The sequence below is a fragment of the Penicillium alfredii genome (genome assembly GCF_028826965.1).
Source record: "Penicillium alfredii strain IBT 34128 chromosome Unknown utg000004l_segment0_segment0, whole genome shotgun sequence".
Classification (NCBI taxonomy): Eukaryota; Fungi; Ascomycota; class Eurotiomycetes; order Eurotiales; family Aspergillaceae; genus Penicillium; species Penicillium alfredii.
In genome coordinates this window covers 2972853-2999003 of record NW_026622701.1, presented here as the reverse complement: position 1 = coordinate 2999003, position 26151 = coordinate 2972853, and the positions used below count along the sequence as shown (strand labels likewise).

The 26151-nt window shown below is 51.5% G+C and overlaps 13 protein-coding genes across 13 annotated transcripts; 9 read left to right on the top strand and 4 right to left on the bottom strand.

Annotated features, from left to right (window-relative positions):
* Window positions 1–30: 30 nt before the first annotated feature.
* NUU61_002777 (cytochrome c1 heme lyase CYT2) lies at window positions 31–879 on the top strand (the record flags this gene model as incomplete). Its single annotated transcript, XM_056653359.1, has 1 exon — window positions 31–879. One exon carries the CDS (start codon window positions 31–33, stop codon window positions 877–879), a length of 849 nt encoding a protein of 282 aa, XP_056514426.1.
* A 560-nt stretch (window positions 880–1439) lies between these two features.
* On the top strand, window positions 1440–1714 carry NUU61_002776 (uncharacterized protein; the record flags this gene model as incomplete). Its single annotated transcript, XM_056653358.1, has 2 exons — window positions 1440–1624; window positions 1681–1714. Coding segments are annotated over 2 exons (219 nt in total), but the record flags the coding sequence as incomplete, so codon positions are not given.
* Window positions 1715–1724: 10 nt separating this feature from the next.
* NUU61_002775 (uncharacterized protein) lies at window positions 1725–2206 on the top strand (the record flags this gene model as incomplete). Its single annotated transcript, XM_056653357.1, is given in 2 exon segments — window positions 1725–1804; window positions 1822–2206. 2 exon segments carry the CDS (start codon window positions 1725–1727, stop codon window positions 2204–2206), a joined length of 465 nt encoding a protein of 154 aa, XP_056514424.1.
* A 388-nt stretch (window positions 2207–2594) lies between these two features.
* NUU61_002774 (SNAP receptor PEP12) lies at window positions 2595–3471 on the bottom strand (the record flags this gene model as incomplete). Its single annotated transcript, XM_056653356.1, has 2 exons — window positions 2595–3113; window positions 3175–3471. 2 exons carry the CDS (start codon window positions 3469–3471, stop codon window positions 2595–2597), a joined length of 816 nt encoding a protein of 271 aa, XP_056514423.1.
* Window positions 3472–3933: 462 nt separating this feature from the next.
* On the top strand, window positions 3934–6054 carry NUU61_002773 (nucleoporin NDC1; the record flags this gene model as incomplete). The annotated part of the gene is made up of 3 exons (XM_056653355.1): window positions 3934–4066; window positions 4163–4430; window positions 4485–6054. The coding sequence occupies 3 exons, from the start codon at window positions 3934–3936 to the stop codon at window positions 6052–6054; spliced, it is 1971 nt and encodes a 656-aa protein (XP_056514422.1).
* Window positions 6055–6461: 407 nt separating this feature from the next.
* Window positions 6462–7296, top strand: NUU61_002772 (AAA-ATPase Vps4-associated 1 family protein; the record flags this gene model as incomplete). Its single annotated transcript, XM_056653354.1, has 3 exons — window positions 6462–6572; window positions 6682–6990; window positions 7195–7296. The coding sequence occupies 3 exons, from the start codon at window positions 6462–6464 to the stop codon at window positions 7294–7296; spliced, it is 522 nt and encodes a 173-aa protein (XP_056514421.1).
* A 612-nt stretch (window positions 7297–7908) lies between these two features.
* On the bottom strand, window positions 7909–9632 carry NUU61_002771 (cytochrome P450; the record flags this gene model as incomplete). Its single annotated transcript, XM_056653353.1, has 4 exons — window positions 7909–7974; window positions 8031–9098; window positions 9156–9353; window positions 9414–9632. The coding sequence occupies 4 exons, from the start codon at window positions 9630–9632 to the stop codon at window positions 7909–7911; spliced, it is 1551 nt and encodes a 516-aa protein (XP_056514420.1).
* Window positions 9633–10093: 461 nt separating this feature from the next.
* NUU61_002770 (uncharacterized protein) lies at window positions 10094–11956 on the bottom strand (the record flags this gene model as incomplete). Its single annotated transcript, XM_056653352.1, has 1 exon — window positions 10094–11956. One exon carries the CDS (start codon window positions 11954–11956, stop codon window positions 10094–10096), a length of 1863 nt encoding a protein of 620 aa, XP_056514419.1.
* An 830-nt stretch (window positions 11957–12786) lies between these two features.
* Window positions 12787–15148, bottom strand: vps27 (ESCRT-0 subunit protein VPS27; the record flags this gene model as incomplete). Its single annotated transcript, XM_056653351.1, has 5 exons — window positions 12787–13619; window positions 13674–14442; window positions 14500–14781; window positions 14846–14978; window positions 15081–15148. 5 exons carry the CDS (start codon window positions 15146–15148, stop codon window positions 12787–12789), a joined length of 2085 nt encoding a protein of 694 aa, XP_056514418.1.
* A 430-nt stretch (window positions 15149–15578) lies between these two features.
* On the top strand, window positions 15579–19012 carry NUU61_002768 (putative ubiquitin C-terminal hydrolase; the record flags this gene model as incomplete). The annotated part of the gene is made up of 3 exons (XM_056653350.1): window positions 15579–15803; window positions 15862–16059; window positions 16157–19012. The coding sequence occupies 3 exons, from the start codon at window positions 15579–15581 to the stop codon at window positions 19010–19012; spliced, it is 3279 nt and encodes a 1092-aa protein (XP_056514417.1).
* A 1566-nt stretch (window positions 19013–20578) lies between these two features.
* Window positions 20579–21626, top strand: NUU61_002767 (NAD(P)-binding protein; the record flags this gene model as incomplete). The annotated part of the gene is made up of 2 exons (XM_056653349.1): window positions 20579–20933; window positions 20992–21626. 2 exons carry the CDS (start codon window positions 20579–20581, stop codon window positions 21624–21626), a joined length of 990 nt encoding a protein of 329 aa, XP_056514416.1.
* Window positions 21627–22825: 1199 nt separating this feature from the next.
* Window positions 22826–23632, top strand: NUU61_002766 (enoyl-CoA hydratase/isomerase family protein; the record flags this gene model as incomplete). The annotated part of the gene is made up of 1 exon (XM_056653348.1): window positions 22826–23632. The coding sequence occupies one exon, from the start codon at window positions 22826–22828 to the stop codon at window positions 23630–23632; it is 807 nt and encodes a 268-aa protein (XP_056514415.1).
* A 1690-nt stretch (window positions 23633–25322) lies between these two features.
* On the top strand, window positions 25323–25993 carry NUU61_002765 (cytochrome b5-like heme/steroid binding domain-containing protein; the record flags this gene model as incomplete). The annotated part of the gene is made up of 3 exons (XM_056653347.1): window positions 25323–25441; window positions 25609–25735; window positions 25829–25993. The coding sequence occupies 3 exons, from the start codon at window positions 25323–25325 to the stop codon at window positions 25991–25993; spliced, it is 411 nt and encodes a 136-aa protein (XP_056514414.1).
* Between the last annotated feature and the right edge of the window lie 158 nt (window positions 25994–26151).

The following is a 26151-nucleotide window of genomic DNA, read 5'->3' as shown; positions in this document are numbered from 1 at the left end:
CATCTTTCTCCGTTATCGACTCCCTCGACTATGGGTGCCGGAGCCAGCACTCCCTCTGCAGAGCCGTCGGCTTCCTGTCCGGTCGACCATAAAACCCGTGAGGTTTGGTTGCAGCAACATGGAAATTCACCTCATCCTACGTCTGGCGCAGCCTCCGAGCAACCGCAATCCCGAACAAAATCACAACGGCCGCTGTCATCAGATCGCGAAGTAAGCAGTATACCCCGGGCCGGTGACCCAGGTGCAGCGAATACCTGCCCAGAAACTGGCAAGGAGCCTCCATCCCCCTATGCCGCCTCGCACGGCTGTCCGTCGAACGCCGAATCCGAAACTGGCCAAGACCAGACAACAGGGAATTGGGTTTATCCATCCGAGAAACAATTTTTCGAAGCTTTAATGCGCAAAGGTAACACACCAACATCCACATCCTCAGCCTCCGAGCTGGCGACATCGGTTGCCTCGATCATCCCGATCCACAACGCCGTTAACGAGCGCGCGTGGAAGCAAATCCAGGACTGGGAGCAAACGGCACCATCATCAGATCCTGGGAGCAAGAAATGTGGAGGGCCCAAGTTATATTCCTTTCGCGGACTCGGGGTCGACCCGCAGTATCTCAGTCCACGCGCGCGGATCAATGGGTGGCTCGGTTACCAGCTCCCGTTTGATCGACACGACTGGGTCGTTGAACGCTGTAGCGGGGAGAAAGTCGAGTATGTGATCGATTTCTACCAGGGGAAGTCTTCGGGTGGCCACGGCAACCCATCAGGATTGGCAGCCAACGCCGGACCGGGCAAGCTCAGCTTCTATCTGGACGTTCGACCAAAGCTGAATAGCTACGAAGGCTGGAGGATGAGATTCAATCATTTTACTGGCCTGTGATTGCAGCATTCATTCAAAACCGGATTTTGGGCGCAATGCTTTTGCATTTCACTCGACACATCACACACGACACCTCACAAGCGACAACGGAGCATCGGCAAGGCATGGGATTCAAATCAGATGTATAATGGTAGTATAACAGAATGTACGATACTATGCGAGGGGACGACGACCAAAGAAACATTCTTCTCCCTTCCACGGCATTTATTTAACGGGAGTATATACCCCCCGAAGTCACCTAGACTCGACGTGCAGATGTGGTCTTGGCTCTCGCCTCTACCTAAAGCCCCTCCCTTTGCCACCCTCTTGATCACTTCCATGGCTACCCGCTATTTCACAGAATGATCATATATTCCGCCAGTGAAAACTTTCCCAGAGCTGGGAGAATATCCCATCCCCCGGGCTCCACTACAGGCGCCCATTCAAACATTCCGAGAATTGGAACAGTTTTGAATCCAAGGCGACGTCGAAAGATTTAGAGACTGCTTGAATGGCAACTCTATCGCCTCTGGCTCTGAAAACTCCGCCATATTCGGATTATCGAGAGTGATGGTTCAAGCCATCTACTTATCTACTTGGGCAGCATATGCTTTGTAAAAGAGCTGCTCTATCAGGAACTGCCTATAGCGCCACTCTATGTCTATGAGGCCATCAATGCAAACGCAAAGGATGTTTTGGTGACGTTATTTGAAAACGGATGGGATATCAACAAGCCGATGGGCTCAATGCATCCTCCGATTCTCAGGTGAGTCGAACTGCCACTGTTCAAAGTTACTTCCTAGTGACAAATGGTCTTTATAGCAATACCCTCGACAACATTGAGATGACAACCTGACTACTCGATCATGGAGCCGATCCCAACCGCCGATGTGACATCGATTTCACGCCGTTCTCTCGCGCCGTCGAACACGCCTCTCTACCTGTCGTCAATCTTCTGCCTAGTCGTGGCGGCAATGTCACACAGGGACAAATTTTGCACCATGCAGTCAATAGAGATTCCGACGCAGTCGATGTCTTGAAGCTTCTCATTGCTCGGGGTACTCCAATTAACGCCCTCTTGTACCAGAACCACCAACCTTCTTGGAACATGAATTTCTTTATGGGAGAAACTCCTCTCCACAAGGCTGTGTTTCTTCGCAAGCTGGATGTTATTCATTACCTTCTCAGCGAAGGGGTAGATTTGAACATCCTCGACGTCAGAAATCACAGTGATACAATGCGCAGATGGGCAGATTCGAAAAGAAACCACGGGAATGTTAGGGTATTAGCTATGGCACCTTATGCCATCAGTTATGTACATGCTTCCAGGTTGCCAGTTTATTTATGATGAACTTCGTTTTGATTGATTGTCAAGATCTCCCGAACTGAATATGCCGCCTGGGGACATGGGGACATGGACTTCCGCAAGCCCCAACATAAAATTTTGTAAATGAAACCTCGAGAGATCAATTCTTTTTCTTCTTTTTAAGGTGTACTAATGTAAGTGCTGACCAGGCAATGGGAGATTGAATATATTCAGACCTATTCCAAATAGCTAAGGTGCCGTTCTTCGATTCCATGAAACTCCGGCGAGGTAGGCAAAAAGACTGTGCTGCTAATTAAGGGAACAGAATCGATCATACAAAAGGGATATCATGCACACATATGACAGAGAGTGGGAAAGAACAGAAACCGCGAGTCGAGAGAAACAACAAGATAAGTCCAAGCAAGGCCATCTATCCAAGAACAACCGCGAGCACGATAATAGCGAGAATCACAGCGAGAATCACGAGCAGGCAGCATGCCTTGTTGCGGGCATTTTTCTGGTATCGACTGGCACCGCGCAGCTCAACGTTGGCGCCCCGGGTGTCCTGGGTGACGTTATGCACGTTCTCGCTGATGATGTCCAGTTGCCCTCCTTGTTCATGCACGATATGCGCAACGTCTCGGAACAACTCATTCAGTTCGCCGACACTCTGCTCGATATTGCGAATTTCCGTCTCGCGTTCGATGATAAGCGTCTCTTGGAAATCCACCTCGCCCTGGTTTGCCAGGCGGCCCTGCTCCTGCAACTGCAGCTGTTGCAGCTGGCCCTCGGCCTCGGCTGTTGTGGGCTCACCGTCTTCGATGGCAGTGCGAGCAGCGACTGCGGATGCACGCTGTTTCTCTAGTGCACGACGCTGGATAGTCTGGAACTCATCCAGGTTTGCCCTGAACTCGGAGGAGAGTTTCTGCTGGGTCCATTTTTGGGAGGGCTGAGCGAGTCGCTCGTCAGTAATCAATATTGTCAAGGAAGAAATGGAGCTGCAAGCTTACATTGACGTCCTCCCATGTCTGGATCTTCTTGATCCCTTCTCCGACGTCCTTGAAACCCGCACGTGTCTCTTCCAGGAGGTTATGGACACGTTCGCGCACACGCTCTGTATCTCTCTTAGTGCCTAGAAGGGCAATCTGGTTGGACAGGCTGGAGATGCTGGAAGTCAAGGTGAACAACTGATCCGAGAGACCCTCGGCCAGATGGTCGAAGCCAGGATCATCGCGGTACTGCGGGTCCTCGGACCGTCGCATGGTGGTGGGCTGGGCCTCTAACGAGTTCAACCGATCGAAAGACATGATGGGAATGTTGACGCGACGTGAATGAGTAAACAATTGAGAAAGAAAAAGACTGGAGCAGAACAGTTCCAAGGTTATCACCCGTCAGCTGTTGCCTTCGATAACCGCGTGGATGCCCGGAACAGCAGGCCGCCCTCACATGACGTACCTTGCAACACCAGTCTAAAATAGGCTAGCGTCCCTCGCGCCACAAGAAGCTTGCGCCATAGCGGTCACCTGACTTTATGCGGCTGGTGTGTTTTGATACCTCAAAATATTCCATCATGAACTGCGCCATTAACCTTGACCCTCTCTCGGCTCAGCACCGGCTCTTCTTAGGCTGTGACTTCTTGTCAAAATTGCCGCTGGTCTTTCAATTGCACTTTACAGGTCTCGCAAGTGCTCTGGGATGCTTACTCTGATCATGCTATAATCTTTGTCATTTTCTTTCGAAAGCTCCCATCCCCACCCTCAGTTCGCATCATGGCTGCTGCGCAACCTAGACCGTACAGGCGAATTTTGACTTCGGCGCTGCACCGACGCTTTGTTCACGCCTCCGCGCTTGCGCTTCTAGTCTGCTATGTCGTCGCAATTGCGATTGGGGACAAGTCGTCCTGTAAGTCTATCGTCGTGTCGTGTGGTCCTAGAGTTTCGCGTTCCTTCTTGTTTTTAATCGAGCAAGTCCCAGAAGCTAAAATTTCGATGTCTCTAGTACTTTGGTCATGGTTTCCAATCGGAACATGTGGAATTCGCACCCTCTTACTCTTTGTTTCGTCCCTCGCCGTCTTCGTCCTCCGCGTTGGTCAAATGCACATCGGCTCAAGGACAACTCAATCCTCACTCGGCACATTCCGATACCTCTTTCCTCTGAATATTGCTCAAACCTTTGGCTGGTATCTTTTTTCAGCTTGGTGGTTCACTGAGATCTATTTGTGGTCGTCATCGGCAAGTGCACACCTGGAATTGGTGAATCGGGGCAGGTATGTGGTGTATTCGGAATAATATTAAGATTGAGCTAATTATTTGAGCATAAGATCCCACGAACGACCAACTTTGAATGAGAGACCGATCTATCTCCATACATACCACATCCTCCTGGCTTGTGTGCAAGCGGTGGTTCACCTCTATTATGACTACGACCGTATCCCCGTGCCTGTCGCAAACCGAGTTCACAAGTCTGCCGACGAGCGCACACATACAGTACCTGCGGTTTCTAAATACCTTCAAGACACTCTGCCCGCAGCCCTTGTGAGCGGTCTCACAAGAAGCATTATTCTTGCTGGAGTCACTCCCGTGGTATACAAAGTATTCCTCAGGCGGGCTGCATGGAGCTGGTCCTTGTACTTTGCGAAGCTCTTTTGGAACTTTTCAAGGTCTTCTGCCGAGCCTGATACATTTCTCCCTCCGGGCTTCATCGGCTTGGTTATCCAGTGTTTCTTCTCCGGAGCGTTACTGGTCCTTTGCTGGCAAACTGCCAACCTGTTCTTCTCTATCTTCATTGGCAAGGAGCCTCTCAAGCGAGGACAGCCACTCACATCGGAGGCCAAGGACCCCAACGGCAGTTTGCTCACTGGCTTGAAGGCCAAGAAAGAGGTGGTAAAAGCTTTTGCATTCTGGGAACTCAGTCTTATCAGTCAGCGCTTGCCCGAGCGTCGAAAAGCCATTTTCAACGAAATTGATCGTGACAATGGTTCTACGTGGTCTCAGCTTGTTGATTGCGTCACTGATGTAATTAAGGACATCAATACTCGCATCGAAGAGAGCAAAAACCCTCCGCCAGGCGTGAAGGTGGCGCAGCCCGAAGCATCCAAACCGGTCCTCCAGACCCTGCCGAAGTTGACCGAGCCTCCCAAGGACGACAATGTCTTCGCGGCTGCCCCCAAGGCCACCTCACGCCAGGCTAAGTTCGGTGAGGCTTTCGGTTCGACAGCCAAATCATATGGGCAGTCTGCGGACTGGACACCGACCGCGCGGGCTCGGGCTCGTGATGTCTTTGATCGGGCCTCGTCAGCCATGTTGAGTCCTGAGCGCAAGCAGAAACTCCTTGCCTCGTCTCAGGAGCTGAAGTTGCTCACCGGGGGTCCCTCAACGACCCATAAACCGGAGAACGTCCACCCGATCATCGCACAAATCCTCCGTTCGCCGATCGGCCAGCCTATTCGGCAGACATATGCCCGGCGAGCGTCGGGCATTGTTCTCGGCTCGCCCGATGCATCGCTCTGTCCAATTGTTGACGCTGTCGAATCGCTGACCCGACTCCTGATTGCTAGTCTGACAGAGGATCAGTACGGCAAAGTGCAAGCAGACGTGCCAGCCGTGGTGCATCTTTTTACACAAACTATCATCGTTCTGGAGGCGTTTGTCCACAAAGGTGGCTTGGATGCCCACTGGACCGATGTTTACTTCCCACCTTCCAGTTACCCCGAAGCACAGGCCGAAGCACGTCAAGTTCCCGACGTTGAGCTGGTGCTGGGGTCATTAAAGAGTGGTCTTGGGGACCTGCTGGCGGCTTTCAAGCCCTACTTGCGGGATATCGGCCTCGTCGGTAAGGAATTGCGGTTGGCCAAGGAGGCCGCTGGTGTCGAGGAGGAAGATTCATCATGATCTACTAATGATCCCAATCTGTTTTGTTTTGTTCAAGCAACCGATGAATAATGGTTTCTTGAACAACACGTTTTTGTATTGCTATTCTCATATCCTGCCAGGGTTGGTCTCGGACAAATGCATGGTTCGGCGTTACAGTGCAATTGGCGTGGGTATCGCCTGGAATTGTAGCGAGATTCTTCCCATCCAGTAGACCCTGCTAGTACTTTTAAAAAAACAACCGCCCTTTCATCGGAAATCTGATGTGATCCATACTTGGATCACATGACAACAGGCTGGCGATAACGGTTGAGCCCATCGTTGCAATCCAAGCCACTCAAGAAGCAGCACTCGATCACAAACCCCAGATAGACCGCAGTGGATTTTCCACGATCCCTCGTGGTGTATACTGTTTCAAGAGATTCACCATGTCCTTGACCAACGTCTATCATCTCCGGCGGGTCGCAGATACCAGCGCAAAAGCATGTTTCATCTGCTACAAGCCGTCGACCAGCGTGTTGATCACGCCAGACAACAAGGTAAAATCCACCAGAGGGATAGCCCAACTATCTGATTATGTTGCGTATATTGCGGCTAGTACTTCAACTCGACTTTTTATACATGCAATGGCTCACCAATCCCCCGCAGGACTTCTTCTACGTGTGCCTCGCACACCTACAAGACCGCCACTTCTGCTCTCCTATTGTCGACACCGAGGGCCAGGCTGCGCGCGCCAAAGAAGAGGCCATGGCGCAGGAGATTGAGAAGGTGAAAAAGGAGTACGAGGAAAAGCAGCGCCGCAAAAAGGAGCGCGAGAAGGAATCCAATAAGGACGACAATAACAAAGACAAAGACACAGAGAAGGAGAAAGAGAATGAAAAAACAGACAAGGAAAAGACCAAAGAAGCCGATGCCACGGGGTTCAAATCTACCGAAGAGAAGGAGAGAGATGATAAGGTATATTCCCAGTTAACATCCTTGATCTGAATACCTCGCTAATGAATCTGATTCACAGATCGATGCTATTCGGAAGACCGGGTCAGAAACCAAAGCTGATGATTCACCCCGAGTATTCTCTTTACACAAGTATGCGCCCCTCGGGTCTTTCTACTTATTGTTAAGTGCGGTAAGTCCTGATGAGTACGCAGGAACTTTTATCAGATGCGAATCGACCGGCTACGGAACATCGAAATGGCCAAGAGAAACCAGGAGCGGTTCAAGAACCCGTCATTGTTCCCTTCTGCTCCATCTGGCGATCTTTAGACTCTCGATCTACCTCTATAAAAAGGGCGATCCGCAGCTTCGCCAGGACGTGCTGGTTTGGAGAACTGACTCATCATCAGTTACTGCCAGTGATGACCTGACGATTCCTTTCGAGCTTCTTTTTCTCCGGAACCTACAAAAACGCGAGACTGACATCGTCATCCCCAAAATCGCTCCGGAGGAGCTGGCACAGAACGTTTGGGACCAGATAGAGAGGTCTGAGAGAATCAGTCAAGCAGAGAGAAATTGAGTAAAAGGGTTTCGAATACTATGATTATGAATGCTATTTTACTTATATATAAGCTGATGACACTTGCTCTTATACAGCTTTAGGTCTCATTATCAAGATATAATTCCTACAGCTCTACTGCCTAAATTCTCCTCTGCTTTAAAAATTCTATTATTTAGATAGAGAGCTATAGTTCTACGAATATGAATACCTAACTACTACTTTTCACTGCTTTTTTGAACTGTTTTTTGAACCCGTTTTTTGTCTCTTTTTGTTCTATATTTTCTTAATAATAATATTTATTCCTCTATCTTAAGCTATTAGTGATTGCCATATATCCTTATATTATGAATTCTAGCTTATACTAACTTGAATATTCGTATTCACGCGCACTCCGTCCGACGTTCCCACCGGACCGTGGCTGGCTCCATTGCCCGCGAAAAGAGAGACTGTAGGAAGGGTCAGTTAAGCTCATAGCATAGAAAAACACGGAGAAAAAAAATACCGAATAGTCAGTCTCCGGCACCCCCGTCCGGTCCTCGGGGTTATAGAAACGGAATTCACGAACCAACGTCGCAACAATTACCTCGAGGTTTAAATACGCAAACTTCTCCCCAATGCAGCGGTGGCGGCCCGCGCCGAAGGGCAGATAGGGGCTCTTGGTGCCCTTGGAGACAGCACCATACCCGTAATCGATAGTGTCGGTTCCGTCGTCCTCGACTTCCGCAGGCCGGGCCTCCCAGCGGTGCGGGTCCCAGGTCAAGGGATTTGGGAAGTAGCGGTCGTCGCGGGCCGTGACTCCAGGCGATGAGAGCAGGGTGTGGGAGGTAGGGACGACGAAGTCAGAGCCAGGAACGGGGAGCGGGTTCTTGACCTTGCGCATAAGGGTGTGGATAGACGAGTGGATGCGCAGGGTCTCGCGGACGACATGCTGATGCAGAGACAGCTTGTCGAGATGCGAGTATTGCAGCGGCGGCAGATCAGCGCCCAGCTGAGTGACTTGCTCCTCGTAGAGTTCATTCACTACCTCCGGCTGCGCCGCCAGCCGCAGCAGAATCCAGCAGCTGATCGCCGACGACGAGTGCTGACCAGCCATCAACAGCGTGATCATCATGTGCGCGATCTCCTTGTCCGGGATGGGCGTGCCGTCGCGGTACACACACCGCATCAGGTTCCCGATCATGTCCTTTTTGTTTTGCTCGGGTTGAGCACTGGCTTGTCGCCGCGCTTGGATGATCCCCAGGTATATCTCCTTCATACGGGCGTGCGCGGCGTCGCGCTTGCGATTACGTGGCAGCGGCGCCCAGGGGAGCATGAAGTTGATGGGCGTGAACCCCCCATCCAGGTCGTGGTAGAGCTCTGCGAACTCCGAGGTGAGCTTTGCGCGCACTTCGTCACCCTGGAGGGTGCGGCCGGCTGTGAAGATCGTGATCTCGGCCATGGCGGCTGCTAGGTCGATGGTTCCGGACGGGCCTTTGAATTTGCCGGATGTTTTGATGTATTGGTTGACTTCTTCTTCGATTAGGGGGACGTAGGATTCCAGGGCTTCTTGGCTGAGGCCGAATTTGATGAACTATACATCCCGAGTTGAGATTAGTGTGATGTAGGAAGAGAGAAAGAGAGAAATCACCTTCTTCTGCTCCATCAGCTTGCTGTTTGAACAGTCGTATACCACGTCAGAGCCAAACACCGGGGTGGTCAGCTTGCCATAGACCTCTTCGGCATTGACATCCCTGAGTTTCCCATTGAGAATGAACTCGTTCCCCTCGACGCCGAGATAGACAGTGGTCTTTTTGCCCAGCAGAATAAAAGTAAAGATGTCTCCGTACTAAAGGCAAATGTGAGTTCTTCCAAGAAGCCCTTGTTTATTCGCAACACCAACACACACCTTTTTCCGACAGGTGAAAAAGAACCGGTAGGGATCCATGCCATAGCTCACGGTGCTGCCCACGATGGGAAACCAGTGAAACACAACTGGGGGCTCATTCTTCTTGTAGAAGAGGAACTGGTTGAGTACATTGAGGAGAACCGAGATAAAAACAATGGCGGCGGCGTAGCAGGCGATGCGTAGCAGTTGGCCCGTAACCAGTTGCACGAGGAGCTCCATTTTAACAGAATTGGAGTAAAAAAAAACTCAATAATTTGCTCAATCAGACAACTCTATACACACATACTAAAAGAGATGGGTAGGGCCATTTGTACTTCAAATCAGAAGCGCGGCATTAATCATCTCAGGGCTCCGGGGGTCACGCCACTGCAGTCCCCGGCTTCCGACAGGCACCCAACACAATATTGCTATGCCACGACTCTGGTTGGGTTAGAAAGAGCCCCTCTGGGGTGGGACAGGCATCCTTCGAGCTATGTAGGGGATTATGTAGCATTCGAACTCGAATATTAGGGGGAGCTATGTCCGACAAATGCAATGTGCAAGACAGGAAAACTCAGTGAAACCAACGCTATAAACAAATGCCACCAACACCCAAAACTGTGGAAGTAACTATACCAAAACGCAGAAAGACAGTCATTAACGTGAAAGTCGAAACGAAAAAGGAAAAGAAAAGATCGTCGTTAGCCCGAGGTGGCCACCTCTCGTGTCTCCCACATCCGGCGGATCATCATCTCGTTCTCGTTAACTCGGTAATCCTCGAGATCGGCGTCCCCGCTGATTCCACTGGGGCCATCGTATGAAGTGGAGAGGATACGATGAGATGGATGAGGCGACTTGGCAGCCTGCGCGGCATCGGTCGACTCGCTATTGGTTGTGGGGTTTTCGGAAGCGGAGGAATTCTGGTCAGCCAACTGAGACTTGGAGTTGACTGAGCGACTGGGACGTTTTCCATGTTGGAGAAGAGGCAACGATGGGGCTGATTTGACGGTTTTGCTCAGTAACGATGGCTGCTCGGGTCCATCGGGGGCGGTCTTAGATGCCCGCGCAATCGATCGAAGTCGAGCGAAGCTGTCGGCGCTGGGGGACTGAAACCGTCGCACAACCATAAGTTCCAGCGACATCTTTTCGTAAGCCTTGCGGACATGCCGGGCTTCACTGTCATGCCCGACGGCGCCGACCCGGCCCCCACCATTCAGTCCACGGCCTGCATCGTAAGTGACAGGACCCGGGCGTGCATGAGCCGGGTCGATCGCCGCTGGAGATACAGTCGCCGACACACCATGTGTATCGGGAGGAGAATTATTCAGTGTGGCGGTGCGTTGAAGCCAGAGCTTCTGCTGAGTCCGGGAGGGGAGCTCGGCGCCGCGTGGTCGCGCAGGTGACGCAGCAGGTTTACCAGCGCCACGGTTTGGTGATGGAGGGGTTTGCGGATGGTAGTGGGGAAGAAATGAGGAGGGTGTGTTCGGATCTGAATCGGTTCGAGGAGACGCCTGTGCGCCAGATTTGTTGTTGACGATGAATCTAGAAACACCGCCTTCGATGGAGGACGAGGTAGCTTGGGGTTGATTGCCAGGCATGCTTGACAACCCAAGATTGGATGTAGAAAAAGTTCGCCGAGTACCATCCTGGTCAGCAGCCAGATTCAAGGCACTGCGCGATGCAGGGTCTGCGACTGATGGTTTCACCATAGCGGAGATCGACGACATTGCGGGAGGTGCCTTAGCAGAATGTGAGGGACTGAGAAGGCGGCTGGTGATATCGCCTTGTTCAAGCGGTTGACCGGACTCGTCGCGCACTTCATCGGCAGAGTTGTGTTCTCCCTGTTCGTCCTCGTCCTCCTCGGTATTCTCTCGGACTAGTTTGCTGGTAATCGATTCCGGAAGGCTAGTAGCTCGCGGCATTTGAGGCCACGGACGCTTCACAAAGGTGAGCGGGTCGACCAAGACAGCGTTGTTGGTATTATCCAGGCTGTGGTTCGAGGGCACGACGGAGTTGCGCCGTGTGCTTTCGGGTGACTGGGTGGTGTCCTCCCAATCAGCGTCATCGTTTTCAACCTCACCAAACTCGAATCCGACAGTTTTCTTCTTTCCCGCGCTTGACTGAGGCCGGTCGACCACCGGCGCCTTCTTCCCAAGACCCGTAGTACTCCGGCGTAGCGCAGGGGTCGAGTTATTGCGTTTCATCGAAGGAGCGGTCTGGTGGTCATCCAAAGCACCATCCCAGCGAATGTGACCGGTTCCCTTGGGACTCGCCACGGGAGTTGCTGGGGCAGACTTCTTGCGCTGGTGATGTCGCCCGGTAGACTCGGCGCCAAATTGAAATCGCTGGAGTTTGTTCAGGTTCTTTCCAAAGGAGGGGTTGCGGTGGTGGTTGCGGTGGCCACCCACGACATGGGCGCGATGCGGCTTATGATGCACGGGGGCCTTTTGGGTATGAGACTCCGACAGGTCATTAGGATTGGCCCGCGTGACGACCGCGTGAGAGGACACAGCGCGACGCCCGAGACCGGGGCGCTTGACGGGGGATGAGGTATTTGTCGGCATAGCGGCAAAGCCAGAGCCAGGTAATCAGCGACCAACACGGGGCATCGAAAGGTGGGGATTGGCCAAGGCAAGAGTATCACAGCAGGTCGGAAGTCATGCAGGCCAAAAAGCAAAGTCGCCCAAATCGCATGCGGCGTTCCGCACGAAAGAAACGGAGATTTGGGGCGAAGTGGCAGAATGTCCCCGGGCGTCACAATACGGTCATTACCACGCTGGAGCTATATCGAATATGCTATTTCATGAAGTATCGTGGTATTGCGCGTAACAACACTCTTCGAGAGCAGAGAAAGCAGTATGAAACACCAAGCATCAATCCAAAAGACGTGAAAAGAAAAAGGGCATGGTTTAATCTCTTTCCCACTAGTCGAGCACGCTGAAGTAAGGTAGCACTGCACAACTTGTTTCTCGAGTTATACAGCTCTTGCAAGCCCACCTCGATAGCGGCAAAGTCTCCGCTAAGATATATAGCCCAAAAGAATAGAAGAAAATAGAGGGTCAGGAAGTAGACGGAAGGAGTGAATATCAATTCATACTTCACCAGGCGATGACCATATACTTGGACATTCATAGGGTTGCTATTTTCAAGGTCCTGCCGTCGTCTTTGGGCCCCTTCACTGTCTCTGATTAATTAGGACGATGACTCTACCATTTCCTAACCACTCAATAGACTAAGCAAAGTTTATCAATCATTAAAGCTAAGTCTGTGATGCCCAGGTAAAATTCCCAATGTTATTCAGTAAGCCTAGGCCTAAACGCCTTCAGAAAGTCCCACTTGAAAGGGAAGAGCCAGTACATATAAATGCAGATCCCAAATTAAAAAAAAGACAAGGCTATAGTTCAATCAAGCTCTCCTCCACCGGCCGTGTGGGCTGATAGGCCGGAATCTGTCCGCTTTGCGGTGCATGCGTGCCCGGTGGGGCAGTCGCCATCTGCGGGTATGTTGTGGGCGTCTGTGGTTGTTGCGGTTGATAGTAGTAGGATTGTGGAGAAGCTCCAGGTGCTTGCTGATGGGATCCCGGGCCGGGCGGAGGCATTGAATATGTAGGTGATTGCACATACTCGGTGGGCGTGGGCGGTTCGGGCGCACTTGGGGCTGGGACGCCTGGCGGGGCGCTGGGCTGGTATTGCGAGTCTCGCTGCATGATCGGTGATGGCTGATATGGTGGTTCCGTAAACGGTGATTTGGTTGGGTCTTGATCGGGTTGGGCTGTGTAGTACTGCGCTGGAGCTGGAACATGGTTGCTGGGGATGGCACTGCTGGGTGGAGGCGATCCCAGAGACGGGTATAAATTTCTTGCCCAGGCAGTATGGTGTGGTTCATTTGGAGCACCCGGAGGAGCTCCGTGGGGCGCCTGGCCTGAATATGCAGGGCTCACGACGCCGCTCGGTGTCCCTTCGAAGCCACCGCTGTTTACTCGCGGTGGCGCATAAACAGTAGTGGGCGGGCGAGAGTTGTCTGTCGGGTTTCCGTAGTAAAAATTTTCGGCACCGGTCCTTGCATCTGGTGCGTGTGAAGGCAAGGAAGCTTGCACAGTCGGATACTGCGGTGCTCCAGGAACGGCACCATATCCGATAGAATAGGCACTGGATAGGCGTTCTTCTAGCATTCGATCGTAGTAGCGAACCACAGTGGAGAGTTTTGAATGCAGATCCAGCAAAGTGTCTACAGAATCAGTATTGACACGAGCCCATCGGCGACAAGGAGCACTAGACTTACCGTGCTTGCTCATAGTCTCTCCATAGCTGCGAGCCAATTTGGGCCGCAATGCCCCGATACTATCATAAAGCTCCTGTATCTGGGGCTCTCGGAGAATAGTGCCGGGAGGCTGATGCTGTAACCGATCGACCAGGGAAGAAAAGAGATGGATGTTCTCTGCCTCTACCGGACTGAGCTCGTATGGATTCTTAGGTAAGGGAGTCGGGGTGCTGGAGGAATCACGCAATGGAGAGCTTGGGTTAGGGGCATTCTTTAACGCAGCCGCATGGTTTTGCTTGTGCTCTTCCATATCCCGCAAGGACGCCTCGATCGCAGCCTTGAGATCGGCATCCTCTTCCTCCACGTTTGCTGGCCCTGAATCGGTCTTGGTCGTATCTGGAACATTGCCAGTTTGCGGCACAAAACCTGAAGGACCTTTCCCTTCAGCTTCTTCGAGGCTCATCTGCAGCGCCCGGCGCAGATCTTCATCGAACCCTGTATCTGCCTTGGCCCCGCGAGGTTCCATGGCGCTGGATTTGGTAATAGAGTGATTCTTGAATGAAGACCTGTCGGAGAGACCCGACGTTAAGGGCTTCGATGTTAACTTAGTGTAGCACCCGTCGTCCACTCGAACCGGCTGCAGGATCCCAAGATGCGGTAATGGCAGGGTCTTGCTGGAACACTGAGCATCGAAAACATTACCACAGTTCCGGCAGTGGTGCTTGCGGTTCATAAAGCTAAACAGAGTACGGCATCGCATGCAAACATCGGAATCGATCCACTCCGGTGGCTGATACAGGCCTAGAGGTTAGCACCGCTTTCGCAAATCTGGTGTAGATACACTCACCGCGCTGCTTTCTAGCATGCTGCCGCTCATTTCAGTCTTCGGTGGAAATTGAAAACCTTCGCCCTGTAATTTGCGATACGTCTCCCCCAGGTACGACAGATCAATCCGGCCCTGAGCAGCCATGGCCCAACTTTGGACTAGTTCCAAGATCTTCCGCTGGACGTCTGGATTGAGGGGCGCGCCTTCGGCCTTGAGCAGCGACACAAGGTTATCCATGAATTCACGAGAGGCAATCTCTGCCAGAAAGTGGGTGCCGCCATTCTTCACGCATGTATCGGTCAACTGATGGGCAATCGAGCTTATCAGCATCTGACCCGAAACCACGATTCCTAATCAAGGTGCCTACCTTCAGTGTTGCCAGCTGGATATTGGGATTCCGGTTCTCCAATCGGCGTTTCAGAGACTTCATCGCGTCTTTGGGCTGGACACTCTTTGATCGGACGAGGTCGGATATCTCCAGGTTGAGGGCGATATCTTCCCTAGGGATGTGTCAGTCACTAGCCCGGTAATCTCAGAAAAAGCCGGACTATTGTATATGACCCCAATCCGAGGGTATATACCGACGGGCGCGCACAACATACAGGGAAGAAGAGGTTGCCCGCTCGACCTGCTCATCGAGCGGCGAGGTAGAGGAGAACCAGCCTGCCATAGTAACGGCCAGGGAGACATCCAATAGTAAAAGGCAGTGTGAGGGAGCAAGGCGATCAAATCCACACAGCTAGTGATGAAAGGACAGGAAACTCGCTCTGTGAAGGGAAGTTAAGCATCGCAAGATACGCAAGGTGAGCCTTGGATAGTTAGCTCCAGGCACCAATGACTAAGCCCCTGGCGTCATAGGCCGAGGGCGGTGAGGATGTATGGTCACCGTGTTTCGATACGGCGCATGGGCGCTCCTGGATGTTGTCCTTCTCCCATTCCCTTATGATTCTATTCTTTCAGGATTGCCTGCTGTGTGATCCATAGGCGGCACTATTTCTTGACTTGCTGCAGACACACAGCTCCCAAAGTTGTTGTTCCCCGCGTCGGGACGGAGTGAGCCATGCGCTGAGCCCCCCCCCCACCTTCCCTCCGGATCTACCATGTCCTCCGATGCGACGACGTTGCCATCTCCACCAGATATACCACCGTGGAAGGGTGCCAGACGTCCTTACTCGGTGGGAAGCAACATGAAATCTAACGGACCAGGCTCCAGCCCCGATTCCTTTCCAAATGGCACCCCTACACTCTCGCGACGAGCCCGGTTCCCCAACATCAAGGACCTGCAGGATCAGGCCGCAGGATTGAATGTGAATGACACTACTTCGGTAAGTAATAGGTTTAATTGTGGGCTTTGAAGTTTACGCTTGCTCATTTCAAACATAGCCCAGTGTTTTGCTGAAGACAGCAGCCGAGGCGATCGAACAAGCCAAGTACCTTGTAGATGGCCAACCGGACAAGGCCTATGTCCAGTACCTGCGAGCCTCCGAAATCACAGTAAATACCATTCCTCATCATCCGGAATACCGCACAACCATTACTCAGCGACCGGGATGGTATAAAGAGTTTGCGGATTTGATGATGGTACGTTGTTCTCCGACAGGCCTTGCCCGGGACCGGTGCTGGATTAATTGTTCTCTTCTTTATGGGCATGCTGGCTAATTTGGCATTGGTAAACTAGGCTGTCAGGACCAAACAAGGATCAATGGACGCCATCAAACGACAGATTATCGAGGATAATTTGGTCAACAACACACAACCCACTGGTTTGTTTGCTGCGAGGTCCCCAGAACATCAAGCTTCCCCCAGTCTAAGGGGACAGGAAAATGGTGGATCAGGGACCAACTCGGTTAGAATGCCGAGTCCGACACAGTTCCATCGGACTGCTGAGCTCCAAGCACAACCCAAACGATTCTCGAGCCCCGCAGAAGATATGCTTGCGCAACGTTTTGCCAAGCTCAAGGCATCTCAGCCTCCTCGCGAATATGAGTCGAGTTCCGATATGGCTGGTCCCGACGGCTCCACTATGGGATCTGCAGGGCAGGTCCCTTCTCAACTATCAACCCACCCGCCACAGGGACCGTATAGTTCCCCTCCGTCAAGGCGTCCGCTAGGGCCTCGCAGCATGGAGTCTTCGCCAAGTGTACCGACCCTTCCTCCGAAGATTCCTCTAACTTCGTCCCTGCCTCGCGCTCCAGATCCAGCGTACAGCCCTATATTCACAGTGCCCTCACAACCCCCGCCAAATCCACCCCGGACCTCGACCGAAAGCACACGATCTGTCAACCCTCGATACTCCCAATTTACCAACTCCCCTCGTGGTAGTCCAAGTCGGGGTGGTTTGGATGACAATCCGTATAGATCACTAACCCCCAACGGTGTTCATTCGGTGCGAGAGACACGAAGCAATTCGCCCGACTTGCCTTACCATTCGGCGATTACTGCCCAGAGTCTCCTCGAATATCTCCGTAAATTCAACGTGTTGCTGATTGACATTCGCCCTCGCGATCAGTATGACAGCGGTCATGTTTATGCAAAATCCATCATTTGCATTGAGCCTGTTGTCTTGAAAGAAAACGTGTCCGCGGAGGAGCTCGAGGAGCGACTCGTGGTGTCACCTGAACATGAACAAGCCTTGTTCGAGAAACGCAATGAGTTCGATCTCGTTGTTTACTATGATCAGAGCACGGATTCTGTCAGCTATCTTGCGGGTTCCCCCGTAGGGACCTCGGCGCCGCACTTGAGAGCTTTGCATGATACTTTGTACGAATTCAATGCATACAAACCGCTCAAAGCCGGACGCCCTCCGGCACTTCTTCTCGGTGGCCTTGATGCTTGGATTGATCTTCTTGGGCAGCATTCGCTTGCCACGTCTTCGACCACAGCAGTTATGGGATCCCTTCAAACCAAGAAACCTGTTCCGAAGCCAGGGCGCCCTCTCGGAAGAGTTCCTACCATGGCTAGCGCAAACTCGAGCCTGGAAGTGCGCAAAAGAAGGCTTCGCGAGTTCACGCCGTTGGATTCCAAGGAGCTTTCGGAATGGATGGAAAAGTCTAAAAACGAGGAGATTGACACCAGTACCTACGTGGAAGAAGGAGCACTTACAGAAGAACCGCAGGAGGTTGTCGGGGCAGAGCCCTCTAGTCCTTTTGTTCATACATACGAGGACTTCCTGCGCCGCTTCCCTGAGCCACATCACATCCAGCAGTCGATGATGCATCCTGGCTTTCGCCCAGCTTCGGCACCTGTCCCCAGTTATGCTGCCCCTATGCCAGCACCTCCCTCGCGGCCTCCTCCCGCCGTTCCACGGCCCAGTTACAGTGGGGTCTCAGATGGCCGCCAGATCCAGCCTCACCTGGAACGTCAGAATTCGGCCTCCCGTACTGCTTTGTACCCGTCAAGCTCGGCCCTGGCTCGCTTGAAACTTCCGCGGACAGGGCTTACCAATTTTGGTGTGACGTGCTACATGAACTCCACCCTACAGTGTCTCAGTGCGACGGTGATGCTCAGCAAGTTCTTCATCGACGACCGGTTCCGGTACTATGTACAGAAGAATTGGAAGGGGTCACAAGGTGTCATGCCCGGACTCTATGCGAATCTGATCCGATCGTTGTGGAGAAATGATGTCGAGGTGATCATGCCCACCTCGTTCCGAAATTTCTGCGGCCGTTTGAACCGGGAATGGGCCATTGACCGACAGCAAGATGCCAAAGAATTCTTTGACTTTGTGGTGGATTGCCTGCACGAGGACCTTAACATCAACTGGCAACGCACACCGCTACGGCCCTTGACCTTTGCGGAGGAAATGCAGCGGGAGCGAATGCCTGTCCCCCGCGTGTCGAGAATCGAATGGGACCGATACTGTCACCGGGAGGAATCCTTCATTTCGTCCCTGTTTGCCGGGCAACATGCCAGTCGGCTGCGCTGCACAACGTGCCGCCAAACATCGACAACCTACGAAGCATTTTATAGCATCAGTGTGGAAATCCCACCCTCCGGCACGGGGGACCTATATCAGTGTCTCCGCAGCTACTGCCAGGAGGAGATGCTCAGCGGCGACGAGGTGTGGAAATGCCCGCACTGCAAATGCAAACGCATGGCCACCAAGCAGATCATCATCACGCGTGCGCCACAAATCCTGGTGGTCCACTTCAAGCGCTTCTCCGCATCCAAGACCCAGAGTGCGCGCAAGATCCACACCCCCATCGAGTTCCCCTTACACGGGCTGCGTATGGACGACTTTATCATCTCATACCCTAACGCGGCTCCACCCCCGGACGCCGGGGCTGCTCCACCCACTACGGGCGCCACCGTGCCGCCGTTCACCTACGATGCTTTTGCAGTACTCCGACACATTGGATCGTCGATGGGCAGCGGGCACTACATCTCGCTCGTGCGCGATGCAGAGCGCCTGTGCTGGCGGCGATTTGATGATGAACGAACCACTGACTTCAATCCACGAGATCTGCGAGCGCGAGACCGGATGCAGAACGAGCAGGCCTACATTGTGTTTTATGAGCGAGTGCCAGCGAAATAAGCGTTTCCATGTTTTCTTTCTGCATCTCACGATAGCCACGATTGGATACTGGATAGAGAGATTGGGGCGCATTGGGCGTGTTGGATATATACTAGCAATGTTGCGATGCCAGCGTACGATATAACGAACACTTTGACATATGACACTCTTGGTTATCCCGTTGGAAAGACTACTACTAGACCTTGTGTAGACTGGATTGGCGAGATATTCCTTGCAAATGCGCATCTGCGAGCCCAAAACCACCGCCAAATAGAGCGAGCTATCGGCAGATCCACAACCGATATTCACGATTCAGATATTCCAATCTCAATATATATACACTTTCTATCCCAAGTTCTTCTCGTCCCTCCCCGATTCCTGTAATTACCTGCCAACTACAGCGTTCCTGCCTGCGCCTCTACACTCTCCTTCTCGCCTTCTCAGGGGTCTTTCATACCATATTCTGTCTCCAGCACCGTGCGCAACTTGATTTGTTTTTCAAGCCAGACAACTCAATAAGACTATCATAGACTCCCGACGTAAAAGCGTAGACAAAGACGGGAACACCCAGGTGATATTGGTTCCCAAGAGGAGTGAAGTAGGGATTGTTGCTATTCCAGCGAGAGGGAATGAAGGCGCTCTGGCCCTAGTTAAGAAAGTCGTATTTGACATAATCTGTGTTATAATTATGGTTTTTAGGCAGATCTTCTCTGGCCTTCCTGCTCATATCAACCCATGCTAATAATAGAAGTATACAGCGAGGCAAAGGAAGCGCCGGGTCCTCTTCCTTAATTTATCAGAGCATCACAAAATCAAGAGTACCGCCTGCTGACTCACCACCGAGCACAATCTGAGAAGCTTGGATCTGAAGTGTCTCTAGAGCATAGACGTAAGTAGTGAGTCTACCTTGAAGTGCTGCTGGGAATGTCATATTCTCGTCCCGAGAGAGGCGGTACTGAATAGAAAGTAATGGCCATCCAGATACTTCACTAAATTTATTGCAGCCCGTGCTAGCACCATCGGAGGGACGTGGACCAAAGATTACTTAGGCACTTGGGTGGAAATGGATAACCAGTCGTCGCGGGGTTTCAGCCGGAGCATTTGGGTACCAGACAGCGCCAATGGGCACGGAATTCTATGAGAACGTGATCGATAAAAGCGGCTAAGGTAGCTGCTTGAGTGCGTCTATCCTCGGAATCCATCTGGTGGGTCTATCATGCCCGAGTTCTTCGGCTTCCGTTTTTTGTCGTTTCCGGACTCTACACAGAGACATTCTAATCGTAACTCACATTACGTGAGATCAGCATGGCCGGGCACGAAAACGGGGGGGAAGACGAAGATGTAGGACGGGCGACCGGACGAAAACGGGAGGATGTGTAGGGTATGCATCATACACAACGCGTTAATCAGCTTTGGTTGGAGAGCAGGAAAAGGACGTAGTCGCGAACTCCGACCGGAAAAAGGGGGCGAAGAGGACGGGCGTCTTCGGAGAAAACGGGATGAGGGCCTACCCATTCCCTCTTCGTCTTTTATCGCTCTCTATCTAGTTATTCCTGGTCATTTTTTGCACCCTCCCAATTCTATGCAATGACTGCGATCTCCGAAGTGAAGGCATCCAATGTCCGAATCTCGGACGAGACGGCGCCTCAAACGGTGGTGATGACTGGAGCCACCGATGGGATTGGAAAAGCCACGCTCATTCGGTTGATTGCGACCAAGGTGCCGGTGAAGGTTTATGTTATTGGCCGCAATGGCGAGAAGCACAACGCATTCCTGGATCAGCTCCGGGGATCCAACAAGCTTGCACAGATCATCTGGCTCGAGGGCCAACTGTCGCTCCTTGCAGATACTCGGAGGCTCTGTGATGAGATCCAATCTCGCGAGCAGCACATCGACGTCTTGTATATGAGCGCGGGCTTCATTGCATCGGGAGAGCGAATCGGTATGTACTTACACTTACCCGCGGTCACGCCGGACCACGGCCACTCACTCGTCAACAGAGACGTCCGAGGGCAACACGATCTGGCTATCGCTGACCTACTCTGGCCGCATGTTGATGATCACCCGACTCCTGCCCCTGCTCAATGCCTCGCCGAGGAGCCCGCGCATCATCTCGATTTTGGCCACGGGCTACGAGTCGCCTTCCATCCACCTCGATGATCTCGACTTGAAGCAGCCCGGTCGTTTCACCCTAACTGAGCTTATAAAAGCGGGGGCGACCTACACGACCCTGTCCATGTCACGTCTGGCGAAAGAAAATCCGCGTGTCGTGTTCATCCATCACAGTCCCGGTGGAGTTGACACGGGCGTCTTTAGAAAGGCGTGGGGTGACAAGTGGTTCTTTCCGGCGCTCAACCTGCTAATGCGCCTAGCTGCAACTTCGCCCATGGATGCGGCCGAGAAGATCATCTACATGATGACCAGTGCGAAATATGGCGGGATTGGCGTGCCGTTGACTGCGGGCCAGAGCCAAGGCTTGAACATGGCAAAGACCACCGAAACAGGATCGCTGTTTTTGGTCAACGACAAGCTCAAAGAACTGCAGCAGGAGAAGATTATGGCGAAGCTGCATAATCTAAATGGTGGAGAAATTATCTGGCAGATGACGGTAGAGATGATCCGACCATATGTTTAATTAGTTGTCCCAGTTTCACTGTAAACTACGTGCATTCACTGTGGCAACGAACAGAAAATGTTTATATATTTACTGAACAACTTAACTCGAACTAAGCGTGCTATATGTCTCACGAGTATCCACGGAGGGAACGGTCAAAACGTATATATGCCTAACATGCCCTGTGTACCAGTCGCATTGTTTCCGAGATTCTCTAACCCCCCATTTTTGACTTGTCCTGAGTTGTTGGTCAGGTTCGGGAAATATCGACGACATTGCAACATTATTAGAAACATTGAAGGATCCCCACAGTTGCTGTTACCAGTTATTAAAGCTATCCAGCATCAGAGACTCAGAATGAAAAATAGAAATCGAAAAAAATTAAGAGAGCCCATGACGCCATGTCGAAATTTAAACCTTGGTCGTTGATATTTGAAAACACGCTAGCAGATGACAAGGGTGGTGTCTTGGATCTAGATAAAAGAGTTACACAACAGCGCGAAACCCAACCAAAGTACAAACCTTTAAACGAGAACGATGGGTTCAAATTTGACAACCGCTGAGTCTTTGCTGTCGTAGTTGGTTGGTAGGTATGCAAGGGTGATGTCGTGTCCTGCAGCTGGCTCCAAACTTGGAATCTTTACGTCAATCAAAGCAATTGTTAAAACATACTGCCCGGACCTACAGTACCTTTTTTGCTCTAGCCCCGATCATCCAAGCGTCATCCTTAATTACTAATCTAGATAGATCTGCAGGGCTTACTCCTCGCGTGACTAGTTTGTGACACAGTGTAGATCTTCTCTTGTCTAGCTGCTCGTGAGGTTTGTATGAAGAGATCTCGCTATTTGAGTCCTAGGGTCGTCCAAATACGGATTTCGTTGCATTAGTTGCGTTACACGACTTGAGCACTACTTCAACGTAGTGAGCATCCTTTCTTATTCTGATCTCAGGCTTAGGTTGAAGGTTGACGTGTCCATGTTGCGCTATGAAGCGGTGACGCAGTTAGCATCGGCATATCGTTCTTGGGTCAAAGGTATATTATACTGTACTTAGTTAGGGATTTAAGTGCCACCAGTACCCAATTGGCGCGCTACCATCAGCGGACGACCGTCTTCCATCATCCTTCACAAAATTTAAACGCTTGGTACGCATTCGAAAATGTGCTTCTTGTTCGTACAAAAGAAGCCAGCAGCTAAAACAAATAATCGACATAGATCAATATGGCAGACGATCTTGGAACGAACCTTGTCCAGCTACAAGACCTAAAGAACGGGGTCCTATTAATCAAACTCAACAAACCACAGTCAGGGAATTCTTTACACCCCGTTCTCCTTGCCGATTTACGTCAAGTCATTCAATGGGCAAATCAACAAAACACCGTCCAAATTATTGTTTTGACTGGAAATGGCCCTTTCTTCTGTACCGGCATGGAATTAATAAGTGATGAGGAGATCTCCTTTGCACTAGGTGCAGACTTCCATCAACTTAATAAGGAGCTGATCTTATCTGAGAAGATCTTAATCGCTGCGGTAAATGGCCCTGCTGTAGGATATGGTACCACCTGCCTTGCGTTATTTGATCTGGTCTATTCCGTCCCAGAGGCTTACTTCTTCCTTCCATTTATCAAATGGGGATTTCTTCCGGAGGCCACTGCAAGCTTCAGCTTTGGGAGAATGATGGGCCACCAGAGAGCATCATCATTGTTTCTGACAGGGGAGCGCATCTTCGCCCCGGAGGCAGAACGGTTGGGCCTTGTCAGCAGAGTTCTTCTATCTGAGAACTTCCTAGGACAGGTCCTAGCAATTGCAGATAGTATCGACCGTTCGCCTGGTGGCTCTCTCCAAGCAACAAAGCGATTGATGAAACACCCACTCGTGAAGGATTTGCTGGACACAAATGATCGTGAATGCCGTCTGCTTCAGGAAGAGAGAATGTCCAGTGATAATGTCAAATATGCAAAGGAGCAATTCAAGATTGAACGAGGCCGAAAACGCCGGGAGAGACAGGAGGTCAAGGCGTCACTGTGAGATGGCTCGCAGCAGTAATCTTCAATTCAGAATTTGAGATCGAGTATTATTGGAGATACTTATAAGCCCTTTGAGCAGATTAGATATTTTCAACGCTTAACAACTACTGGATCAAATGTGTATCACTCTTTTTCACATGCAACCCAACTATAACCCTCATCGTTTGTGTGTTCCTTTGATTAACTTGCCTCATACCATGATCAAGTGTTTACCTTGACGATGAGCTTCGATCCTTCGATATGAACAACGCCCCAGCGCCTGGCTCTAGCTCCACCTCGGCGACACTCCTGAATCCGAAAATAGATCTTGATCTCGAGATCACCTTGTCGGGAGGCTCCAGGATCTTCTCTCGCCTCCCTCATCCTGACGATCTCCCTCCCAGAACGACGCCCACGCCGCTGATGTCGAATCCACGATCTCGAGGTCATCTGAAATGAAATGTCTAACAGTTCATGCAGTCGGGATCCGTGCAATTGTTACGTCCCGATTCCAGCCATTCCAGCTCCTGATGTGATGACGGTATGTAAGAGGATCATTGTTCATAATGCGAAGTAGAACATAGAAGTGTAAACTAGAAAGCCAAAAGCTTGGTTTAATCGGCCTGTACTGGGACATGGGGAGGATCACAGAGGGGCAGCAACAGTATGAAAGAGATCAGAAGTCAGGATTGTAGTTAGGGCTGCTTCTAGGGAAATAATCATTTCTACGGATTCACCCACGTTGGAGACGATATGCGGAGACGTGTCACCCCACAGTTCTTCATGTCAATCACACCCCCGTGCTTACGATCAAAGATCACCTCATCCGAGGTCGGGACTATCCACATATTCTGCCACGCTCCAATTCCGCGGAAAGCGGATCCCGACGGCGCTACCCGAGCGTGGCACATCCCCCGAGGTTACGGCTATTCAGGCAACGAGGGCGGGATCAGACGCAAGGATTCCGATCGGATCTGTATATTGGAATTGCAGGGATATCCTAGGTGTTAGGGGTGTGATAATCTCAGTGTCATGGATATTCGAATCTTCTCTCCTGCGGACTTTCTATACATTTGTATACCATGTCTCTTTGCCGAATCTTCATATGCGCCGAGGCCCCCCCAAATAAGCAGCCGCTGATTCGCCCATGGCCGAGTACACCTTTTGTCCCTTGGGATTCGTATGTTTTGCTCTGAATCTCGGTGGAAAGATACCTGGACAAAAATAAATTTAGAAGTATATAGTCAAGCAACATCTCTCTCACGTTAGATCTCCCAACCCCGCACATTCCTGGCCCGGGTGGCAGTCACGGCATCCGCAGTCCCTGGTACCTGGCCCACACTGCGGCGAGACCACCTGGCCGCACGTACCAGGTACATTTCACCGGATCTCTCCTCACTCTTCATTCCCATCTTTCTCTTTCTCTCTTCTTCTCCCCAACTTTTTCTTTTTTTTTTGGCTGTCCGAATACTCCATTCCTCGCATACTCTCTCTCTCTTTTTTTTTTTTTTTGAGATCGTCTATTGAATTACTCCTGTTAGCGTCTGCTTCTCAAGGTGAGTTTTTGAGTTTCCTTTTTTTTTTTCTCCTATCGCCTTTTTTGTTGAGGCCTGTCGCTTTCCCTCAATTGTCCTTTTCTGCAGCCACACCAGAACTGACCCCTGGATGACTCCCCCGCTGACTCGTTTCTTCTTGCTCCCAGGACCTACACAATGTCTGCATCGAAGGAATTCACCCTCCAGGAGGTCGAGGCCCACAATACCAAGAAGGATGCGTACCTCGTTGTGCACGACAAGGTCTACGATTGCACCAGCTTCGTGGATGAGCACCCGTACGTTTATCCCTGAATCTGATTATCTGTCGTCAATCCCCCTTTATCGGACTGTGGCTATCGCTGTCGCAGTCCCCACAACCCACAACCCCCCCCTCGATCCACCAGTCCACCCCGAACACACAAGACCACGCCGAATGCTAACCAGTATATTTCCCGCATAACAGTGGTGGTGAGGAAGTGATTCTGGACGTCGCAGGCCAAGACGCCACCGAGGCCTTCGAGGATGTCGGCCACAGCGACGAGGCGCGCGAGATCCTAGATGGTCTGCTGGTCGGCACGGTCAAGCGCATGGTATGTACCAGCCCTAATTCATTCTACTGATTACTTTTTTTTTATGTTGAATTTCCATTATAATCGAATATCCAACTAACCCCCCTTCAATAGCCCGGCGACCCCGAACCCCGCGCCCAGGCTGCCACCACCACTTCGTCCTCGTCCTCGACCGATGCCGCCGGCTTCGGCGTCGGTCTGTACGCGGTTGTTCTCATTGGCGGTGCTCTCGCCTACGGCGCATACAACTACCTCCAGGCCCAGCAGCAGCAGCAGTAGTTTTGTATTGGAAGGAGTATGTGGGGAAAGAGAGAGAGAGAGAGGGCAAAAACGGGCGCCATTCGGAGAGAAAGATCATATCCAACTTGTTCCTTTTTTTTTATTATTATTTTATTGAATTCTTGGCCTTCGAATTTAGAGACAGCGAGGCCCGGGAT